The sequence below is a fragment of the Trichechus manatus genome, unplaced genomic scaffold (genome assembly GCF_000243295.1).
Source record: "Trichechus manatus latirostris isolate Lorelei unplaced genomic scaffold, TriManLat1.0 scaffold00035, whole genome shotgun sequence".
NCBI classification, from domain to species: Eukaryota; Metazoa; Chordata; class Mammalia; order Sirenia; family Trichechidae; genus Trichechus; species Trichechus manatus.
In genome coordinates, this window is record NW_004443971.1 from 3,546,723 (window position 1) to 3,564,656 (window position 17,934).

The following is a 17,934-nucleotide window of genomic DNA, read 5'->3' on the forward strand; positions in this document are numbered from 1 at the left end:
CTTGTCCATTTTCCCACTTCCGTCCATTCTGTAACGTTTCCTCGGAGTAGGACAGACATGGCCGTGGCAGCATGCTTGTCCATTTTCCCACTTCCATCCATTCTGTAATGTTTCCTCAGAGTAGGACAGACATGGCCGTGGCAGCATGCTTGTCCATTTTCCCACTTCCGTCCATTCTGTAATGTTTCCTCGGAGTAGGACAGACATGGCCGTGGCAGCATGCTTGTCCATTTTCCCACTTCCATCCATTCTGTAATGTTTCCTCGGAGTAGGACAGACATGGCCTTGGCAGCATGCTTGTCTGTTTCCTACTTTTGCCTCTTTGAACATATGCCAAATAAAAGCTTTCCTTTTGCTTTACTATAACTTTGCGATGTTTTCACCCTAGAACAGATGTGGGGGCTACCCTCACCCAACTCCTACTCTTGGGGAATGAAAAAGTGATTTAACAATAACCCAAACAAAAGCAAATCAGATATGCAAATAGGGGGCAAAATGATAAACAGCACGAATGACCTCCAAACCTCCCACATAGGGCTGCTAATCCACTACTCACCTAAGGACTTCTGGGAGCTACGGAGGCACCACCAGGACTGCAATTTGCATGGGAATCCTTAGAGCAGGTGATGGAAGCAGAGGCCCCAGGGGGGCTGGAAACTCTCAGAGAGGGAGCTCCATGCATATTCTGTGTCCGGGAAGCAATCTAGAGCACTGGCTGGGGGCACAGAGGGGAGATGAGGGCCTCTAGAGTCTACCACAAAGTGGTACCCTCAGATGCCCTTCCAGCCCAGACCCTGTCCCAAGTCACTGTGAGAGGTTTATTAAAAATATTAAGAAAACAGACTGAAAGCCAATATCCCCCATGACCTTGAGGACCAGTGTCAACAACTGGAAGAAAATGCCAGCACAAGCCTAGGCTGGGAGACTTGTAGTAGGAAGGTGGCAATTCAAGCACCAAAGACTGCTGGGACTGTCTCCTATGCCCTCAGCCATAGGTAACAAGGGAACCCAAACCTGTTGCCATCGAGTCGATTCCAATTCATAGCCACCCTACAGGAAACAAGGGTCACCTATAATGAGAAGCACAGTCAAACAGAACACTCACAGCCTTAGTTGTGCCACAACACCCGCTACTAATGCTGGCTACCAAGATAGGCTGTCCAGTCCTTGCCTCCTGCGATGGCTATGCACTTGGGTCCCTTCACAAAGGCTGTGCTAACTGAAGGGCTCCTGGCGGCCCCGCCCACAGTCAGCCACCTCACCTTGTTCTAAGGTGAAGACCACTTGTGCAAGGACAGAACCAGTGGTCTTTATGTCCCTACCTTGGACTGGGGCCTCCAGAGTTGCCAACCATCTTGTAAACAAATTCCTCCAATCACAAAAGCAAGTAGGAAAAATTACATCCTGATGACCAAAACTGATCCCCAATGAGAGGTCAGCATCTGCACAAAGAATGTAAAAGAAATAACTCATCTATAAAGTAGCTGTTACATCCTCTTCTCATAAACTGAGATTAGTGAAGAGGAAACCCACAGGAGTGTGTAGGAATAAACAAAAGGTAGAAGGTAAATGCTCTCAGTTATAATCGTGTAAGAACACCTACTACATAAAAACAAAGAAACGGGAAGGCAATTCAAATAAATACTTTTCTCTATAAAAACCAAGTCTCTTGAAATATCAGGGCTCCATCATAGAGTTTCTTTAGAGAAACATTAACTACTGATCACTGAAGGTTAAAGAATTGAAAATAAAGCAAGTGTGAAATGAAAATGTAAATCAATGGAAAGCACAATTCCATTTATAAAAATGTCATTAATATGCAATTATTCAGGACGATATTTACTGCACAAAAGAAGGTGTGAGCCCTGGTGGTGCAGTGGTTAAGAGCTACAGCGAGCTACAGCTGCTGAACAAAAGGCTGGCAGCTTGAATCCACCAGCCACTCGTTGGAAACCCTATGGGGCAGTTCTACTCTGTCCTATAGGGTCACTATGAGTCAGAATCGACTCGATGGCAACGGGTTTGGTTTTGGGTTCTATAAAGCCAAAAGGGTCCAGGGTAGCTGCTGCTTATTAGAAAGTAATCTTCATAGAAAATGGGGAGAAAAATGGCATAATTTACTAATAAATTCAAGAGCTTGTTCTTTGAAAAAGAGAATAAGCCTACTAAATAGACAAACCTCAGGTAAATCTCCTAAGACAGGAGAAATTAGACACATAGAGGCTTCAGACCATTATAAGAATTGATATACAAATGTGTATTAATACATTTGAAAATTTCAATAAACTGGAGAAACATAAATTACTAAAACGGACTTTAGAGGAGGTAGAAAATCTAAGTATACCAACAACCCTGAAAGATATTGAAAAGTTTTCAATGAATCTACTCCCAAAGAGACTCCATACCTAGACAAACTTTCAAGTGAATGAAATCTCAAACTATTATGCAGACATTTCTAATACTACTTAAAAAGTTTCATAATATGAAAAAAGGAAAGCTTTCCCATTTATTTTATAAAATTAACAGAATGCTGATATTGAAATCTGAGGATGAAACAAAAAAAAAAAACAAAACTGCAGACCAAACAATCTCACTTAGAAATAATATTTTTTTAAAAAGACATTCAGGCGGCTAACAGACACATGAGGAAATACTCACGATCATTAGCCATTAGAGAAATGCAAATCAAAACTACAATGGGATACCATCTCAACCAAAAAAGGCTGGCACTAATCCAAAAAACACAAAATAATAAATGCTGGAAAGATTGTAGAGAGATTGGAACATTTATGCACTGCTGGCAGGAATGTAAAATGGTACAACCACTTTGGAAAATGATTTGGCGCTTCCTTAAAAAGCTAGAAATAGAAATACCATCAATCCAGCAATCCCACTCCTAGAAATATATCCGAGAGAAATGAGAGCCATCACACGAACAGACCTATGCACACCTATGTTCACTGCAGCATTGTTCACAATAGCAAAAAGACGGAAATCTAGGTGCTCATCAGCAGATGAATGGATAAACAAATTATGGTACATACCCACAATGGGATACTATGCAACAATAAAGAATAATGATGAATCAATCCTCGAAACATCTCACAACATGGATGAATCTGGAGGGCATTATGCTGAGTGAAATTAGCTGGTCACAAAAGGGCAAATATTGTATGAGACCACTATTATAAGAACTCAAGAAAAGCTTTAAATACAGAAAAAAGCATTGTTTGATGGTTACAAGGGTGGGATGGGAGGGGGAGGGGAATTCACTAACTAGATAGTAGACAAGGATCAATTTCGGTGAAGGAAAGGACAATACACAATACAGGGGAAGTCAGCACAACTGGACCAAAGCAAAAGCTAAGACGTTTCCTGGACACTTCGAAACACTTTGAGGGACAGAGGGGCTGGGGCTGGGGCCTGGGGACCATAGTTTTGGGGGACATCTAGGTCAACTGGCATAACAAAGTTTATTAAGAAAATGTTCTGCATCCCACTTTGGTGAGTGGTGTCTGGGGTCTTAAAAGTTTGCAAGTGGCCATCTAAGATGCATCAATTGGTCCCACCCCACTTGGAGCGAAAGAGAATGAAGAAAACCAAAGACCAAGGAAAATATCAGCCCAAGAGACTAAAGGACCACATAAACAAGAGACTTCACCAGCCTGAGACCACAAGAACTAGACAGTGCCCGGCTACCACCAATGACTGCTCTGACAGGGAACAAAACAGAGAGTCCCGGATGGAGCAGGAGAAAAGCGTGGAGCGGAACTCAAGTTCACTTAAGACCAAACTTAATCGTCTGACAGAGACTGGAGAAGCTCCTGAAACTATGACTTCTAGACACTCGGTTAACCCAGAACTGAAACAATTCCTGAAGCCCACTCTTCAGTCAAACATTAGACAGGACTATACACATGAGGAGTGTGTTCAATCAGATACACGAGACCAAATGGGCAGCTTCTGTCCAGAGGAAGGATGAGAAGGCAGGAACAGACAGGAACTAGCTGAACGGACACAGGGAACCTGGGGTAGAAAGAGGGAATGTGCTGTCACACTGTGGGGACTGCAACTAATGTCACAAAACAATATGTGTATAAATTTTGTATAAGAAATTAACTTGAGCTGTAAACTTTCACCTAAAGCACCATAAAAAATAAAAAACTAAAATACTTAGAAACAAATGACATATTTCAAAATACCAGGATCAAGGTAGGTTTGTCCTAGGAATCCACATGGAATTAGAAAACTGATTAAAGTATCATATCAATAGGTCAAAAAAGGAAAACCACTTAATCATCTGAACAGATGCTTTAAAAACAAATAACACTTATTGTTAATTTTAAAAATTTTGTAAAAGGGGGCTAGAAGAATTTCATAACAGGATTAAAAGAAACAAAAACACAAAACAAACAAAAAAGCTTATTCAACCTTTCACTAATGGTAAAAACAATACAAGGATTTCCATGAAAGTCAGAATTATAAGAAGGATAGTATCCTTTCCCAACTATTATACTGTTCTAGAAATCCTAGCTAAAGTAGTCAACAGATGAAGCAAAAACATTATCACTATCTGTAGATGACATTTTCTTAACTAGAAAAACCACAAAAATCAACTGATAAGCCAATGGATCATTAAGACAATTCATTAGCATATAAAATATTGTTGTTGTTTGATGCCAATGATTCCAACTCACAGCAACCCTAGGGTTTCCTAGGATGTAATATTTTCAGAAGCAGATTGAGAGGTCTTTTCTCTCTCGGAGCTGCTAAGTAGGTTTGAACTGCTAACCTTTTGGTTAGCAGCTGAGTGCTTAACCATTGCACCACTATGGCTTAGAATACAAAATAGATAAACCAAAATAAATGCCTTTACTATAAACCAGAAACAATCAGCTAGAAAATATAATTGGAAAATATCCCAATCATGAAAGGGAAAAAAAAAGACTCTAATATTCCTAAGATAATTGCAGCAGGCCTATTATGAAAAAGATCATGAACTTTTACTAAGGGAATTAACAGGAGATCTTAAATAAGCAAAGAAAAATACAATATTCCTTGATGGAAAGACACAATATTATAAGAATGTCAATTATTTTACAAAATTAATTTCTAGGTTTATGCAATTCTAATTAAAACTCTAATGATAGTTTTTAGAAATTCTCGATTTTAAATATGCATCTGGAAGAATAAACCAGTAAGAATAGCTATGAAAAGTCTGGAAATAAAGAACTTACTCCAGCAGATACTCAAACATTTAATAAAGAAAAAATAATTAAAACAGCACAGTACTGATGTAAGAATTGATTGAGAAATCAACAGAAAAGCAGCCTCCCAAAAATCTGGAGTATATACAAGAATTTAGCACATGATCAAGTTTGTATTATAATTCAACATGTAAAGGAAGATTTAATAAATAATGTTTGGTTACTATTATGGATTTAATTGTATCCCCAAAAAATATGTGTTGGAATCCTAACCCCTATACCTGTGGATGTAATCTAATGCAACGTAATGTAATCATTTTCCATGATGCAATGTAATGTAGTATAATCAGTGAGTTGAGGTCACACCAGGGTAGGGTGGATCCTAAACCTCATCACTTCTGAGTTACATAAAGAGCAGCACAGACACAGGGTGGAGGACAAACGTTACCTGACAATGAGGGAGACAGATGAATCTGCAAGCCCAGGAACTCGAAGGACTGCTAACTACTAGACGTTGAAATAGACAAAGAAGGACCTCCTCCCTAGAGCCACACCCCGAATTCAGACTTTTAGCCTCTAGTACTGTGAGAAAATAAACTCCTGTTCTTTAAAGCCACCCACTCATGGTATTTCTGTTACAGCAACACTAGGAGACTAATACAGTTACCTATCTGGGGAAAAAATAATTCGACTCTACTCCTAATGCAACATTAAGAAGTCCTGGTGGCACAGTGTTTAGGTGCTTTTCTGCTAACTGAAAGGTCAGCGGTTCGAACCCACTAGCCACTCTGCAGAAGAAAGATGTGGAGGTCTGCTTCCATAAAGATTACAGCCTTGGAAACTCTGGGGCAGTTCCACTTTGTCCTATAAGGGTCACTATGAGTGAGAATTGACTCAACAGCAATGGGTTCAGTCAACCTTACATATCAAATACATTTGAGATAGATTAAAGAATTTTCAAATGAGATGGATTAAAGAATTTTCAAAGACCCAACTTGCTGAGAGAATAATCCGATGGACACTTTCCAATAGAAGAAGTGTAAACTGGTCCAGCCTCCCTGGAGAGCAGTTTGGGAATATCTATCAGGAACCTTAAACACATTCATGTAGTTTGACTCCATATTGCCTCTTCTGGAAATCTCCTGAGAAAACCAATCAGATAAAATAAACCTATTGCAGTCAAATCGATTCCGACTTATAATGACCCTATAGGACACAGTAGAACTGCCCCATAGGGTTTTCAAGGAGCAGCTGGTGGATTTGAACTGCTGACCTTTTGGTTAGCAGCCGACCTTTTAGCTATCGCACCACCAGGGCTCCAGAAGCTATGCCACCAGTATTTAAATGTGAGCAGGGTCACCCATGGTGGACAGGTTTCAGGGGAGCTTCCAGATTAAGACAGACTGGGAAGAAAGGCCTGGTGAGCTACTTTGGAAAACTAGCCAATGAAAACCCTATGGATCACAACAGAACACTATCTGACTCGCTTGCTTTGGGCTCGTCATACAAAATAATCAATCACTAGAGAAGGACATCCTATTTGGTGAAGTAACAGGCCAGTGAGGGTGAGAGGGACCCTCATTGAGATTGATTGGCACTAAAACCACAATGATAGACTTGAACACGCCAGCTATCATGAGGATGATGCAGGACTGGTCAACATTTCATTCTGCTATACACAAGATCGCCATGAGTTGGAGTAGACTCGATGACAGTTATCTATCTAATTCAACTCACGGAATTGAAAGAAAGTGAGCCATCCTAAAGAAATAACAAGGAAGGAAATAGTAAGACAAGGGGAGAAATTAATGAATTAGATTAACAAAAAGACACAAGAAATCTAACAAAGCCAAAAGCTGAAAAGATTAATAAGGCCACTGGAACAACAGATCAAAGGAAAAAATAAATATATATAGAATATATAGGGGGGAAAGAGAGAAATGGAAAAAGTGAGGGAGGTAGCCAAAGAGAAGATGCAAATAAACAAAATATAAGAAAAATGAGATGACAGAAACAACACATTTTTTTCAAAAGAAGACTATTAGGAACCAAAATATACTAATCAAATTGAAAAATTACATAAAATGTATGTTGTTGTTGTTGTATGCTGTCCATCGATTCTCACTGTCCATTCGATTCATATAGCAACCCTATATGACAGAGAAGAACTGTCCCGTAGGGGTTCCTAGGCTGTAATCATTACAGAAGCAGATATAGCGACGTCTTTTCTCCCTTGGAGCAGTTGGGTGGGTTTGAACTGCTGACCTTTCAGTTAGCAGCCAAGCACTTTAACCATTGTACAACCAGGGCTCCTTCATAAAATGTACAGATACCTAGACAACTATAAAATGTCAGAATATGTACAAGAAGAAATAGAAGATTTGAAAATAACCACATATGTAGTAAATTGAGATAGCAGTCAAAGACTTCCCATCCCACACACTTTTACAGGTGAGCCCCTTCTATCACTTGGGTTTTCACTGATGGGAATTCATTTGTTTTCATTCCAGCAATTGCAGTAGACTGATAAGGCCACAAGAATACACGACCCTTTTTTAGGCAGGGAAATTAATTCTTTAAAGATACTGCATGGCACAACTCATTTTTTCTCATGGTGAATGCAAGCAGAAAGACATAAAAAATTGTTTTTGCATCTATGAAATCATAAGGCATAAATGTAATGCTCTGGATCAGCACAATGGCAACTGGTAGTTGTTTTAAACCTAAGTGTTGGGATGGTTTGTTACACAGCAAAAGATAACTAAGACACCCATCTATGGAAGAGACTGCTGATTAGCTGCTAATATCCGTCCTTCTTTTCTTCTTCTGACAATAAAACCCTTGAGTTTTGGCTAAACTAATGGCCTCCCAACCAAAGATTACATTTACCAGCTTTCCTCACAGCTAAGTGGGGCCACAGGTCTTGGTTACGGCCAATGCACACAAACGGATATGATTCCTAGCAACTTTGAGATCATGCTCTTAAAAGGAGAGGACCTGTTTCCCCTTTCCTTCCATCCTTCTTCTGGGAAGAAAGTGAACATGATAGGTGGAGCTATCAAGAGGTGGAAGCCATAGATGAGGATGGCAGAGGAACATGAGAGAAAGAGCCAGGGTCTCTGATCCTATCAAGACATCATACCATGGCTTGGCCACAGTGATTCTGGAGGCTATGTTTCTGCAGCCAACCCTGTCTTCTAAGTAATATACTACCTTATAGGGCTGCTCTAAAGATTAAATAAGACACAGTATATGTGCAGTGTACAAATATCTTTACTCAAAGAATTTGGTCTTTGTCCCTGGTTCCTGGGAGGTAATCTCTAAACCCTTGGAATTTCCCAAGTGACTGGGGTCTTTGTTATTTATGGATGGGCTCCAGATTACACCTAAGAGCTTACACTAATGCAGCAACTCATATTAGGTGGGGCTGGCCAGGCCAGAAAGATCCACCATGTGATATGAGCCCAACTCTGGGGAGCGGAGGGTGACTGGAGATGGAGTTCAACCACGTGGGCAACGATTCGATCAATCATGCCTATGTAGAGAAACTCCAATAAAAATTCTGGAAACTGAAGCTCGGGTGAGCTTCCGGGTTGGTGAAAGACATTCATGCCTAGGAGGGTAATGCATCTTTGGGACATGGAAGCTCCAAATTTGAGACCTTCCCAGGCCTCACCCTATGTGTGTTCTTTATGCTGGTCCTGTAATAAAACTGTAATCGTAAGTATACCATTTTCCTTAGTTCTGTGAGTCATTCTAGTTCCCAGGGGGTGGTGGGAACCTCCAAATTTGTAGCCAGTAGACTAGAAGCTCGAATGTCCTGGGGACCTAGGTACTTGTAGCCGGTGTTCTGAGAGAGGCATAGGAACCCCTGAATTTGCAGCCAGTTGGTCAGAGGTAGCCCTGGGAACCCCTAAACTTGCAGCTAATGTCTGAAGTCTTGGGCAGACTAGCAAATCTAGAGAACTGTGGCTTTTAAATTGTGAGATCTGACCTAATTCCAGGTGGTTAGGGTCAAAAGAAGAACTGCATTTGTAGTTGGTGTTAGAGAAGACATTTAGAGTTAGTATCAGAAAGTAAACACACAGAGACCTTAGCCTATAAGGCATGTAATATGGCACCAGAGCCCTGGTGACGTAGTGGTTAAGCACTTGGCCAGTAACCAAAATGTTGGCAGTTCAAATCCACCAACCACTCCTTGGAGACTCTCTGGGGCAGGTCTACTCTGTACTATAGGGTCGCTAAGAGTTGGAATCGACTTGATGGCAACGGGTTGGGTTTTTTATTTTTGTTTTTTGCTACTACCTGGGTCATGTGACTCCGTGCTGGCTGACTAGGGGTGAGCAGAAGTGACGAATGCTCCTTGCCAAACTGCCCTTAAAGGAAAGAAAGGTTCCCATCCCCATTCCTCTAGGCTGGAATACAGACTTGATGATGATTCATCTTCAACATGCAGACAAAGGCAACCCACTAAGATGGCAGAGGAGCCCTAGTGGTGTAGTGGTTAAGAGCTCAGCTGCTAACCAAAAAGGCTGGCAGTTCAAATAAACCAGCTGCTCCTTGGAAACCCTATGGGGCAGTTCTACTGTGTCCTACAGGGTCGCTATGAGTTGGAACTAACTCGACAGCACCTAACAACAACAAGATGGCAGAACAGGAAGCTGAGAGGAGTCTGGGTCTCTAACACCACTGAGCTGCCTCCATACATCTGAGAACAGTGATGGTGAAAGAAAAATTTAAGAAGTTACTGTGAGTAATTAATGCAAATCCCCCCATGGCCTTCAATAGCCATTGAATCAGACCCTCCTATTATAAGAGAGCAGCCACGGATCAACTGAAAGACCTAGGATGAGGGTAGAAAACTTCACTGACTTAGGTCAATGATTCAAACTGTCCAAGACTGAGGAAAACAGAGCAGGGCCAAAGTTATCCTGAACCAGTGGACCATCTTCCTGAATATTCTACCTCTGAGTGCCCCCCCGCCCCTTCCTTTCTTGACAGAAATCAGAAAAGCCTGGATCCTTACCTCTGGAGACTTTGTAAACCTCATAGAAAGAATAGAAGTGGAAGCCAAGTGAGGCAAGCAGGTAAAGAGACAGTTCCCATCGGGGTAGCATCACTCCTTGTCACGCAGTTTTCAGATACCAAGGTTCAGAGTTTCTAGGATGAGAAACAGAAACAAAACATTAAACCATGGACATGACACAGTAGGATCCTAAAGAACCACATATATCATCAGTTCAGTTACTTCACACCCTCAGGGATTCAGCACTTATCAAGGTGATACAGATACAACCCATTCATACCAATATATCCAACTGTCCAATATATACACACACAGGCATATGTATCCAGCCCGCTTCAGGCTGGTCAGGACTTTTCCTACCAGCTCCCACAGTCTCCTACCTGCCTCCATCACACAGTACTATATTCATCACATTCAGTAAAAATTAGCTGAAATGTGTTCAGCAGTTACTAGTTAGTGAATTTAATCCACCAGGAGCCTCCCTAGTCAGAGCCCAGGTTTTCTCCCTGAATCAATGGATCTAACTGCCCTTACGTGGGGTGGCTGTTCTGCCTGCTGCTGCGCTCTGTCAGCAGATGGCCATGCCCAAGCTCCCTGCTAATGTCTCACTCTCACTTCTGGGTTTACCCTGCATGTTCTCTTCCTCTTCCCATACCCCACCCAAGGCCACCCAGACAGCAAACAAACTGTCCTTAAGGGCCACCTAGAAAGCTTTCCGCCCAGTAACCATCTCTTCCCCACTGTGGTGCAATGGATCCCTTTTACATGGCCTCTCGCCATGGTCTTGTAACTTCCACCAAATGATTGGGTAGGACTATGAAAATAAGGTGCTTGTGGCCCACCAAGGGGATTGGACAGCTTGCTAATAATACAAATTTAAGGTGTAGAGCACCCTTGTAGGGGTGGGAATATGCAAATAAGGTGTATGGAACCCTAACAAGGGGATTGGTCAGTTTTACCATCCTGCTAAGCTTAAAAGAGAGCCAATTCCAGAGCAGGGGGTGGGACCTGACTACCACCAAGAAGGAAGATACGGGAGTGGAGTGCATCCTTTGGACCTGGGATCCCTGCACTGAGACCCTCCTAGACCCAGAAGACAGAGAGAGGGATCTGTAACACAGAAGACGGCGAAAGACAGTGGTGCAGCAGTACCAACAGCAATACCAGCAGAGGCAGCAGAACCAGGAGACCAGCAGGGCATGGCGGCCATGAGTTCTGCGAGACATCATGGCGAATTACCGAACCCAAAAAGCAGAGCAAAATAGTTGATGTTAGAGATGATGGAGTGGTACAGCAGTTTGGAAAAGTTGGACACTTGAGACACCATTAACCTCCACCTCATAGGAACCAGATTTGTGCTGATCCTCATAAAAGAAATCATTCATTTACTCATCACCAATTTTCTTATTCCCTGAGGGAATTACATGAAGAACTCTCACCTCTTCTCGTTTCATCATTCACAATTCCAAGAATGTCACCTTAAAAAAAAAACCACACACATCATCGAGTCGATTCTGACTCATACTGACCCTACAGGACAGAGTAAAACTGCCCCATATGGTTTCCAAGGCTGCAATCTTTACAGAATCTTTCTCCTGCAGAGTAGCTGCTGGGTATGAACCACTGACGGTTTGGTTCGCAGCTGAGCGCTTAACCACTGCACCACCAGGCTTCTCCCCACACATACAGACACTCACATATCCTTAACAACCTTTCTTCCTTACACGTCTCTTTTCAACCCTTGCCCACTTATCTCAGGAAAATTATTCTCCCTCATTGTTCATTTGAGCTATGAACTCAGAAAGAATTTAATGATACAACAATATCAAAGAAAAGAAAAGCTGTATATTTCAGAATATAACTAGCACATTTTTTTAAATGTCCAAACACCCTTAAAGGTTCTCAAAATCTCCCTCAGAAAATTCTCAACTTTCGAGCATGAGAGAATGAAGAAAACAAGGTACAAGGGAAAGATTAGTCCAAAGGACTAATGGACCACAACTACCAAGGCCTCCACCAGACTGAGTCCAGTACAACTAGATGGTACCCGGCTACCACCACTGACTGCTCTGACCGGGATCACAACAGAGGGTCCTGGACAGAGCTGTAAAAAAATGTAGAACAAAATTCTAACTCACAAAAAAAGACCAGACTTACTGGCCTGACAGAGACTGGAAAAACCTCAAGAGTATGGCCCTTGGACACACTTTTAGCTCAGTAATAAAGTCACTCTCAAGGTTCACCCTTCGGCCAAAGATGAGACAGCCGCATAAAATAAAACAAGACTAATGGGGCACATCAGTCCAGGGACAAGGAATAGAAGGCAGGAGGGGACAGGAAAGCTGGTGACAGGGAACCCAGGGTCGAGAAGGGAGAGTGTTGACATGTCGTGGGGTTGTTAACCAGTATCATAAAACAGTATGTGTACTACTTGTATAATGAGAAACTATTTATTCCATAAACCTTCATCTAAAGTACAATAAAATAAAACAAATATTTTTTAAAAAATTATCTATGGGAGACCAAATGGTCAACAATACTTTAAAACAAGGATGAGAATATAAGGGAGCAGGGAAACTAGATAAATGAAAACAAAAGCAGAACAGAAATAATGAGAATAAAAAAAACAAAATTCTCAAGTTTCTTCTAGTCTTCATTCTCTACATAACCATACTCTTTCTTAGGCATATGGAATCAAAGAGGTTCTTACTTAAATGTGCACATGTTGCTTCTTTTCCATTTTTCATGGCTGGATTAAGTCCTGCAACAACATTATCACTTAAATGGGCATCTGTGGAACAGCCCAGAATTAATCACCATTTATAACACTGGTTCTGTAGGAAACAGCCAGTCTACAGGAAGGTAGCCTGTTTCTAAATAGAAGTCCTGATCAGTCTACATATATGAGGTTATAGTATTGATATTTGAGGGCAGTGGTGGTTCAGTGGCAGAAATCTCACCTTCCATGCGGGAGACCCAGGTTTGATTCCCAGCCAATGCACCTCATGTGCAGCCACCACCCACCTGTCAGTGGAGGCTTGCGTGTTGCTATGCTGCTGAACAGATTTCAGTAAAGCTTCCAGACTATGATGGACTAGGAAGAAAGGCCCGGTGATCTACTTCTGAAAATCAGTCAATGAAAATGCTATGGATCACAATGGTACAAAAATGATCTGATTGGCAACTGATCATGGAGTGGCAGAGGGCCAGACAGCATTTCATTCAGTTGTGCACGGGTCCCCATGAGTGGGGGACCAAATCAACAGCTGCTAACAAAAACAACAACCACTGACATGTGAAACTGAGGAAGGGTGCTGGGAAGACTGATGGTGAGGATAAGTGTGAAACCACTTCCAGCAGGGTAAATTCTGGACTGGACTCTGAGGAAGACAAAAAACTGGGTAATTCAGCCAAACTCATTCTATGAAGCCAGCATACCCCTTACCAAAATGAGGTAAAGATACCATAAAAAAAAAAATTACAGACCAATATACCTCATGAACATTGACGCAAAAATCCTCAACAAAATTCTAGCCAATAGAATTTGACAATATATCAAAAGAATAATTCACCATGACCAAGAAGGATTCACATTACGTATGAAGGGAAGGTTCAACAATAGAAAAACAATCAATATAATCTATCACAGAAATAAAACAAAAGACAAGAACCACGTGATCTTATCAATAGATGCAGAAAATACACTTGACAAAGTCCAACACCAATTCATCATAAAAACTCCAGAAATAGAAGGGAAATTCTTCAACATAATTAAGGGTATTTATACTAAGGCAACAGCCAACATCATCCTAAATGGAGAGACTTTGAAAGCATTCCCCTTGAGAACAGGAACCAGACAAGGATGCCCTTTATCACCACTCTTATTCAGCATTGGGCTGGAGGTCCTAACCACAACAATTTGCCTAGAAGAAGAAATACAGGGCATCCAAATCAGTAAGGAAGAAATAAAAGGGGCGGGGACAAGATGGCAGAGTAGTAAGACGCTTCCAGTGCACCCTCTTACAACAAAGACCCAAAAAAACAAATGAATCGATTATATATGACAATCTAGGCAAAGTTAAGGAACCGGACTGAGCGGCAGAGGGAGGCAGAGACGGTTCGGAAGCAGCGAGGAGTTCCCGGACCTGACCCAGCAAGAGCCTGAGCCCTTCAGGCCTGATCAGCTCATGGGTGGGCAGTAAGGTAGGCAAGCAAAGGTGCTCGGGAGGCATATTCCACACCAGGAGAGACTCAGCGGCACAGAGTCTACTCGGCCACCCAGAACCAGTGAGAAGCAGCCCTCTTCGGTGAAAGATTAGTACTTGCATCCAGCCTACCGCGCGGATCACAAACAACCCCTCATTAGGGAAAAACCTCTCTCCCATTTACCTACCCGCTCCGTACTTTGCACTGGGTCCCAGACTGGCTTCAGCAATTGCCGAGTCCCCTGGGCCGGAAGCAGGATCCGTCAAATGCCCTTAGCTGTTCTCCCAGCCTTGGAGAGTGAACAAGATAACAAACGGGAAAAAATAAACTGCTGGCTCCCCTAAGCCAGGAATTCAGCATAGACTCAGCTCCTTTGCCTAGGCACAGTCATAAGGGATCCATGGACTTTGAATGTCTTTCTCCCTGCAAAGACTTGTGTGGGCCCATTTCAACAGCACAGGCCCTCATTACCGCAGCACAACAGGGTATACACCTGGGGTCTAACTTCAACTATTTCAGCTGTGAAGTGCCAGGTTCATGACATCTGATATGGCTCTGTCCACTGAGTAGGGTCCTCACCTACCCAAATCAGGGGCCTGAGGACTGGTGGCTCCACCCACACCACCTGGCCACCTGCAATAGGGGGCCATGAATAAGAGGTGCCCCCCAGTCCTTACAGCCAACAGCACTGGGTGCTCACAGTCCAGCTGCAAAACCCACCCACCTACATGCTCCAGGGAATAGGGACACGTCGTCCTCCTGGACACTCGAGGGCGCCGTCAGCCCCATCTTGCTCAGAGTATGACCCCTGCTGCAGCAAGATGCCTCTGCCTACACCAATCACCCATGTCTGTCTAGGACTGTAGGTGAGAGCCTGCACCACACACTTGGTGGCTAACTACCAAGGCACTTGAGCTGAATCCATACAGGAGGAGAGGACAGACTCTTAAGCTCCCATATCTAGTAACAGATCTAACCACCTGGTGACAGGACAACAGAGTTTCAAAGACGCCAATAATCAAATTAGCTCACACGAGTAGACTATTTGGGAATATCAAACCAAAACAAGAAGCTAAGACACAGTAAGCAAGCAGAAAATAAATACAATAACTCATTGATGGCTTGGAGAGAAGTCAATATCAAATCACATAAACAGGGAGTCCATGATGGCTTCAGCAAGCTCCCAAAATAAAGAATCTAGAAATTTTCCAGAGGAGAAAAATTTCTTGGAATTACCAGAGGCAGAATACAAAAGATTAATATACAGAACTCTTTAAGAGATTAGGAAGGAAATTAATCAAATGAAGAACACGCAAAAGAGGAAATTACAAAGATTAGAGAAGAGTATAATGACAAATTTAACAAGCTACAAGAATCCATAGAGAGACAGCAATCATAAATTGAGAAGATCAACAATAAAATGTCAGAATTAGACAACTCAATAGAAAGTCATAGGAGCAGAATTGAGGAAATGGAAGTCAGAATTAGTGAGACAGAAGATAAAGCTCTTGAAACCAACTTATTTGGGGAAAAATCAGATAAAAGGATTTAAGACAATGAAGAAACCCTAAGAATTATGAGGTATTCTATCAAGACAAGTGATTGGAGTAACAGAATGGGGGGGATAATAGAAAATACAGAGAGAATTGTTGAAGATTTCTTGACAGAAAACTTCCCTGATATCATGAAAGGTGAGAAGATATCTACCCAAGAAGCTCACTGAACCCCACACAAGGCAGATCCCAAAACAAAGTCACCAAGACATGTTATAATCAAACTTGCCAAAACCAAAGATAAAGAGAGAATTTTAAGAGCAGCTAGGGACAAACGAAAAGTCATCTACAAAGAAGAATCAATAAGAATAAGCTCGGACTACTCAGCAGAAACCGCGCAAGCAAGAAGGCAATGGAATGACATATATAAAACCTTGAAGGAAAAAAACGGCCAGCCAAGAATTATATATCCAGTAAAACTGTCTCTCAAATATGATGGCAAAATTAAGGCATTTCCAGATAAACAGAAGTTTAGGGAATTTGCAAAAACCAAACCAAAATTACAAGAAATACTAAAGGGAGTCCTCCAGTTAAAAAATCACACTGTCAGATAACAACCTAAGACTAGAACACAGGATAAAGCAACCAGATACCAACCCAGATAGGGAAGTCACAAAAATAAATCAAAGCCAAAGTGCTGAAAATATAGAAATGGAGATATCAACATGTAAAAGATGACAACATGAAAAACAGGGGGACAAAAAATGTAGTCACACATCTATCACATGGAGAGGAAGCCAAGGCAATATAAAAAAATAAAAGAGTGGTTTAAACTCAGAAAAACAGGGGTAAATATTAAGGTAACCACAAAGGAAACTAACAATCCTACAAGTCAAAATAAAAAACTAGAAAAATATAAAGACTCAGCAAATACAAAATCAACAATGAAAAAGATGAAAAGAAAATACATAAAGAAAAACAACTCAGGACTGAAACTTAAGTGGAACAAAGAAATTGTGAACACACAAAAAAAGGTATCAAAATAGCAGCACTAAATACATACCTATCAATAATTACACTGAACGTAAATGGACTAAATGCACCAATAAAGAGACGGAGAGTGGCAGATTGAATGAAAAAGCATGATCTTGTCTATATGCTGCCTGCAAGAGACACACCTTAGACTTAAAGACACAAACAATCTAAAACTCAAACAATGGACAAAAATATGTCAAGCAAACAACACTCAAAAAAGAGCAGGAGTGGCAATATTAATCTCTGACAAAAAAAACTTGAAAGTAAAATCCACCACAAAAGATAAGGGAGGACACTATATAATGATTAAAGGGTCAATACACCAGGAGGACATAACCTTGATAAATATTTATGCACCCAGTGACAGGGCTCCAAAATACATAAAACAAACTCTAACAGCATGGAAAAGAGAAATAGGCAGCTCCAGAATAATACTAGGAGACTTTAGCACACCACTTCCGGTGAAGGACAGAACAACAGAAAGAAACTCAATAAAGATACAGAAGTACTAAATGCCACAATCAATCAATCAGCTTTTGCTGTGTCCCAAAGGTTTTGGTATGATGTGTTTTCATTCTCATTTGGTTCTAGGAATTTTTGGATTCTATCTCATAGACATATTCAGAAAACTCCACCCAACAGCAGCCAAGTATACGTTCTTTTCCAACGCACATGGAACATTCTCCAGAATAGACCACGTTTTAGGCCACACAAAGTAAGCCTGAACAGAATCCAAAATATCAAAACATTCAAAAGTATCTTTTCTGACCATAAAGCCATAAAACTAGAAATTAATAACAGAAACAGCAAGGAAAAAAAATCAAACACATGGAAAAGAACAACACTTTGCTCAGAAACTACTGGGTTATAGAAGAAATCAAGGACAGAATAAAGAAATTCATAGACTCAAATGAGAATGAAAACACATCTTACCATAACCTTTGGGACACAGCAAAAGTGGTGCTTA

General features: G+C 41.4%; 1 protein-coding gene across 3 annotated transcripts in view; it reads right to left on the reverse strand.

Moving 5' to 3' along the window:
- Window positions 1–10,358, reverse strand: part of HHAT (hedgehog acyltransferase) — a 635,839-nt gene extending 625,481 nt beyond the window's left edge. For all 3 annotated transcript variants that reach the window (XM_023730279.1, XM_023730278.1, XM_012555207.2), the window contains exon 1: window positions 10,234–10,358. In XM_023730279.1, coding sequence (XP_023586047.1) covers window positions 10,234–10,324 — 91 coding nt within the window. In that variant the 5' untranslated portion in view covers window positions 10,325–10,358. The remainder of the gene's footprint in view (window positions 1–10,233) is intronic.
- Between the last annotated feature and the right edge of the window lie 7,576 nt (window positions 10,359–17,934).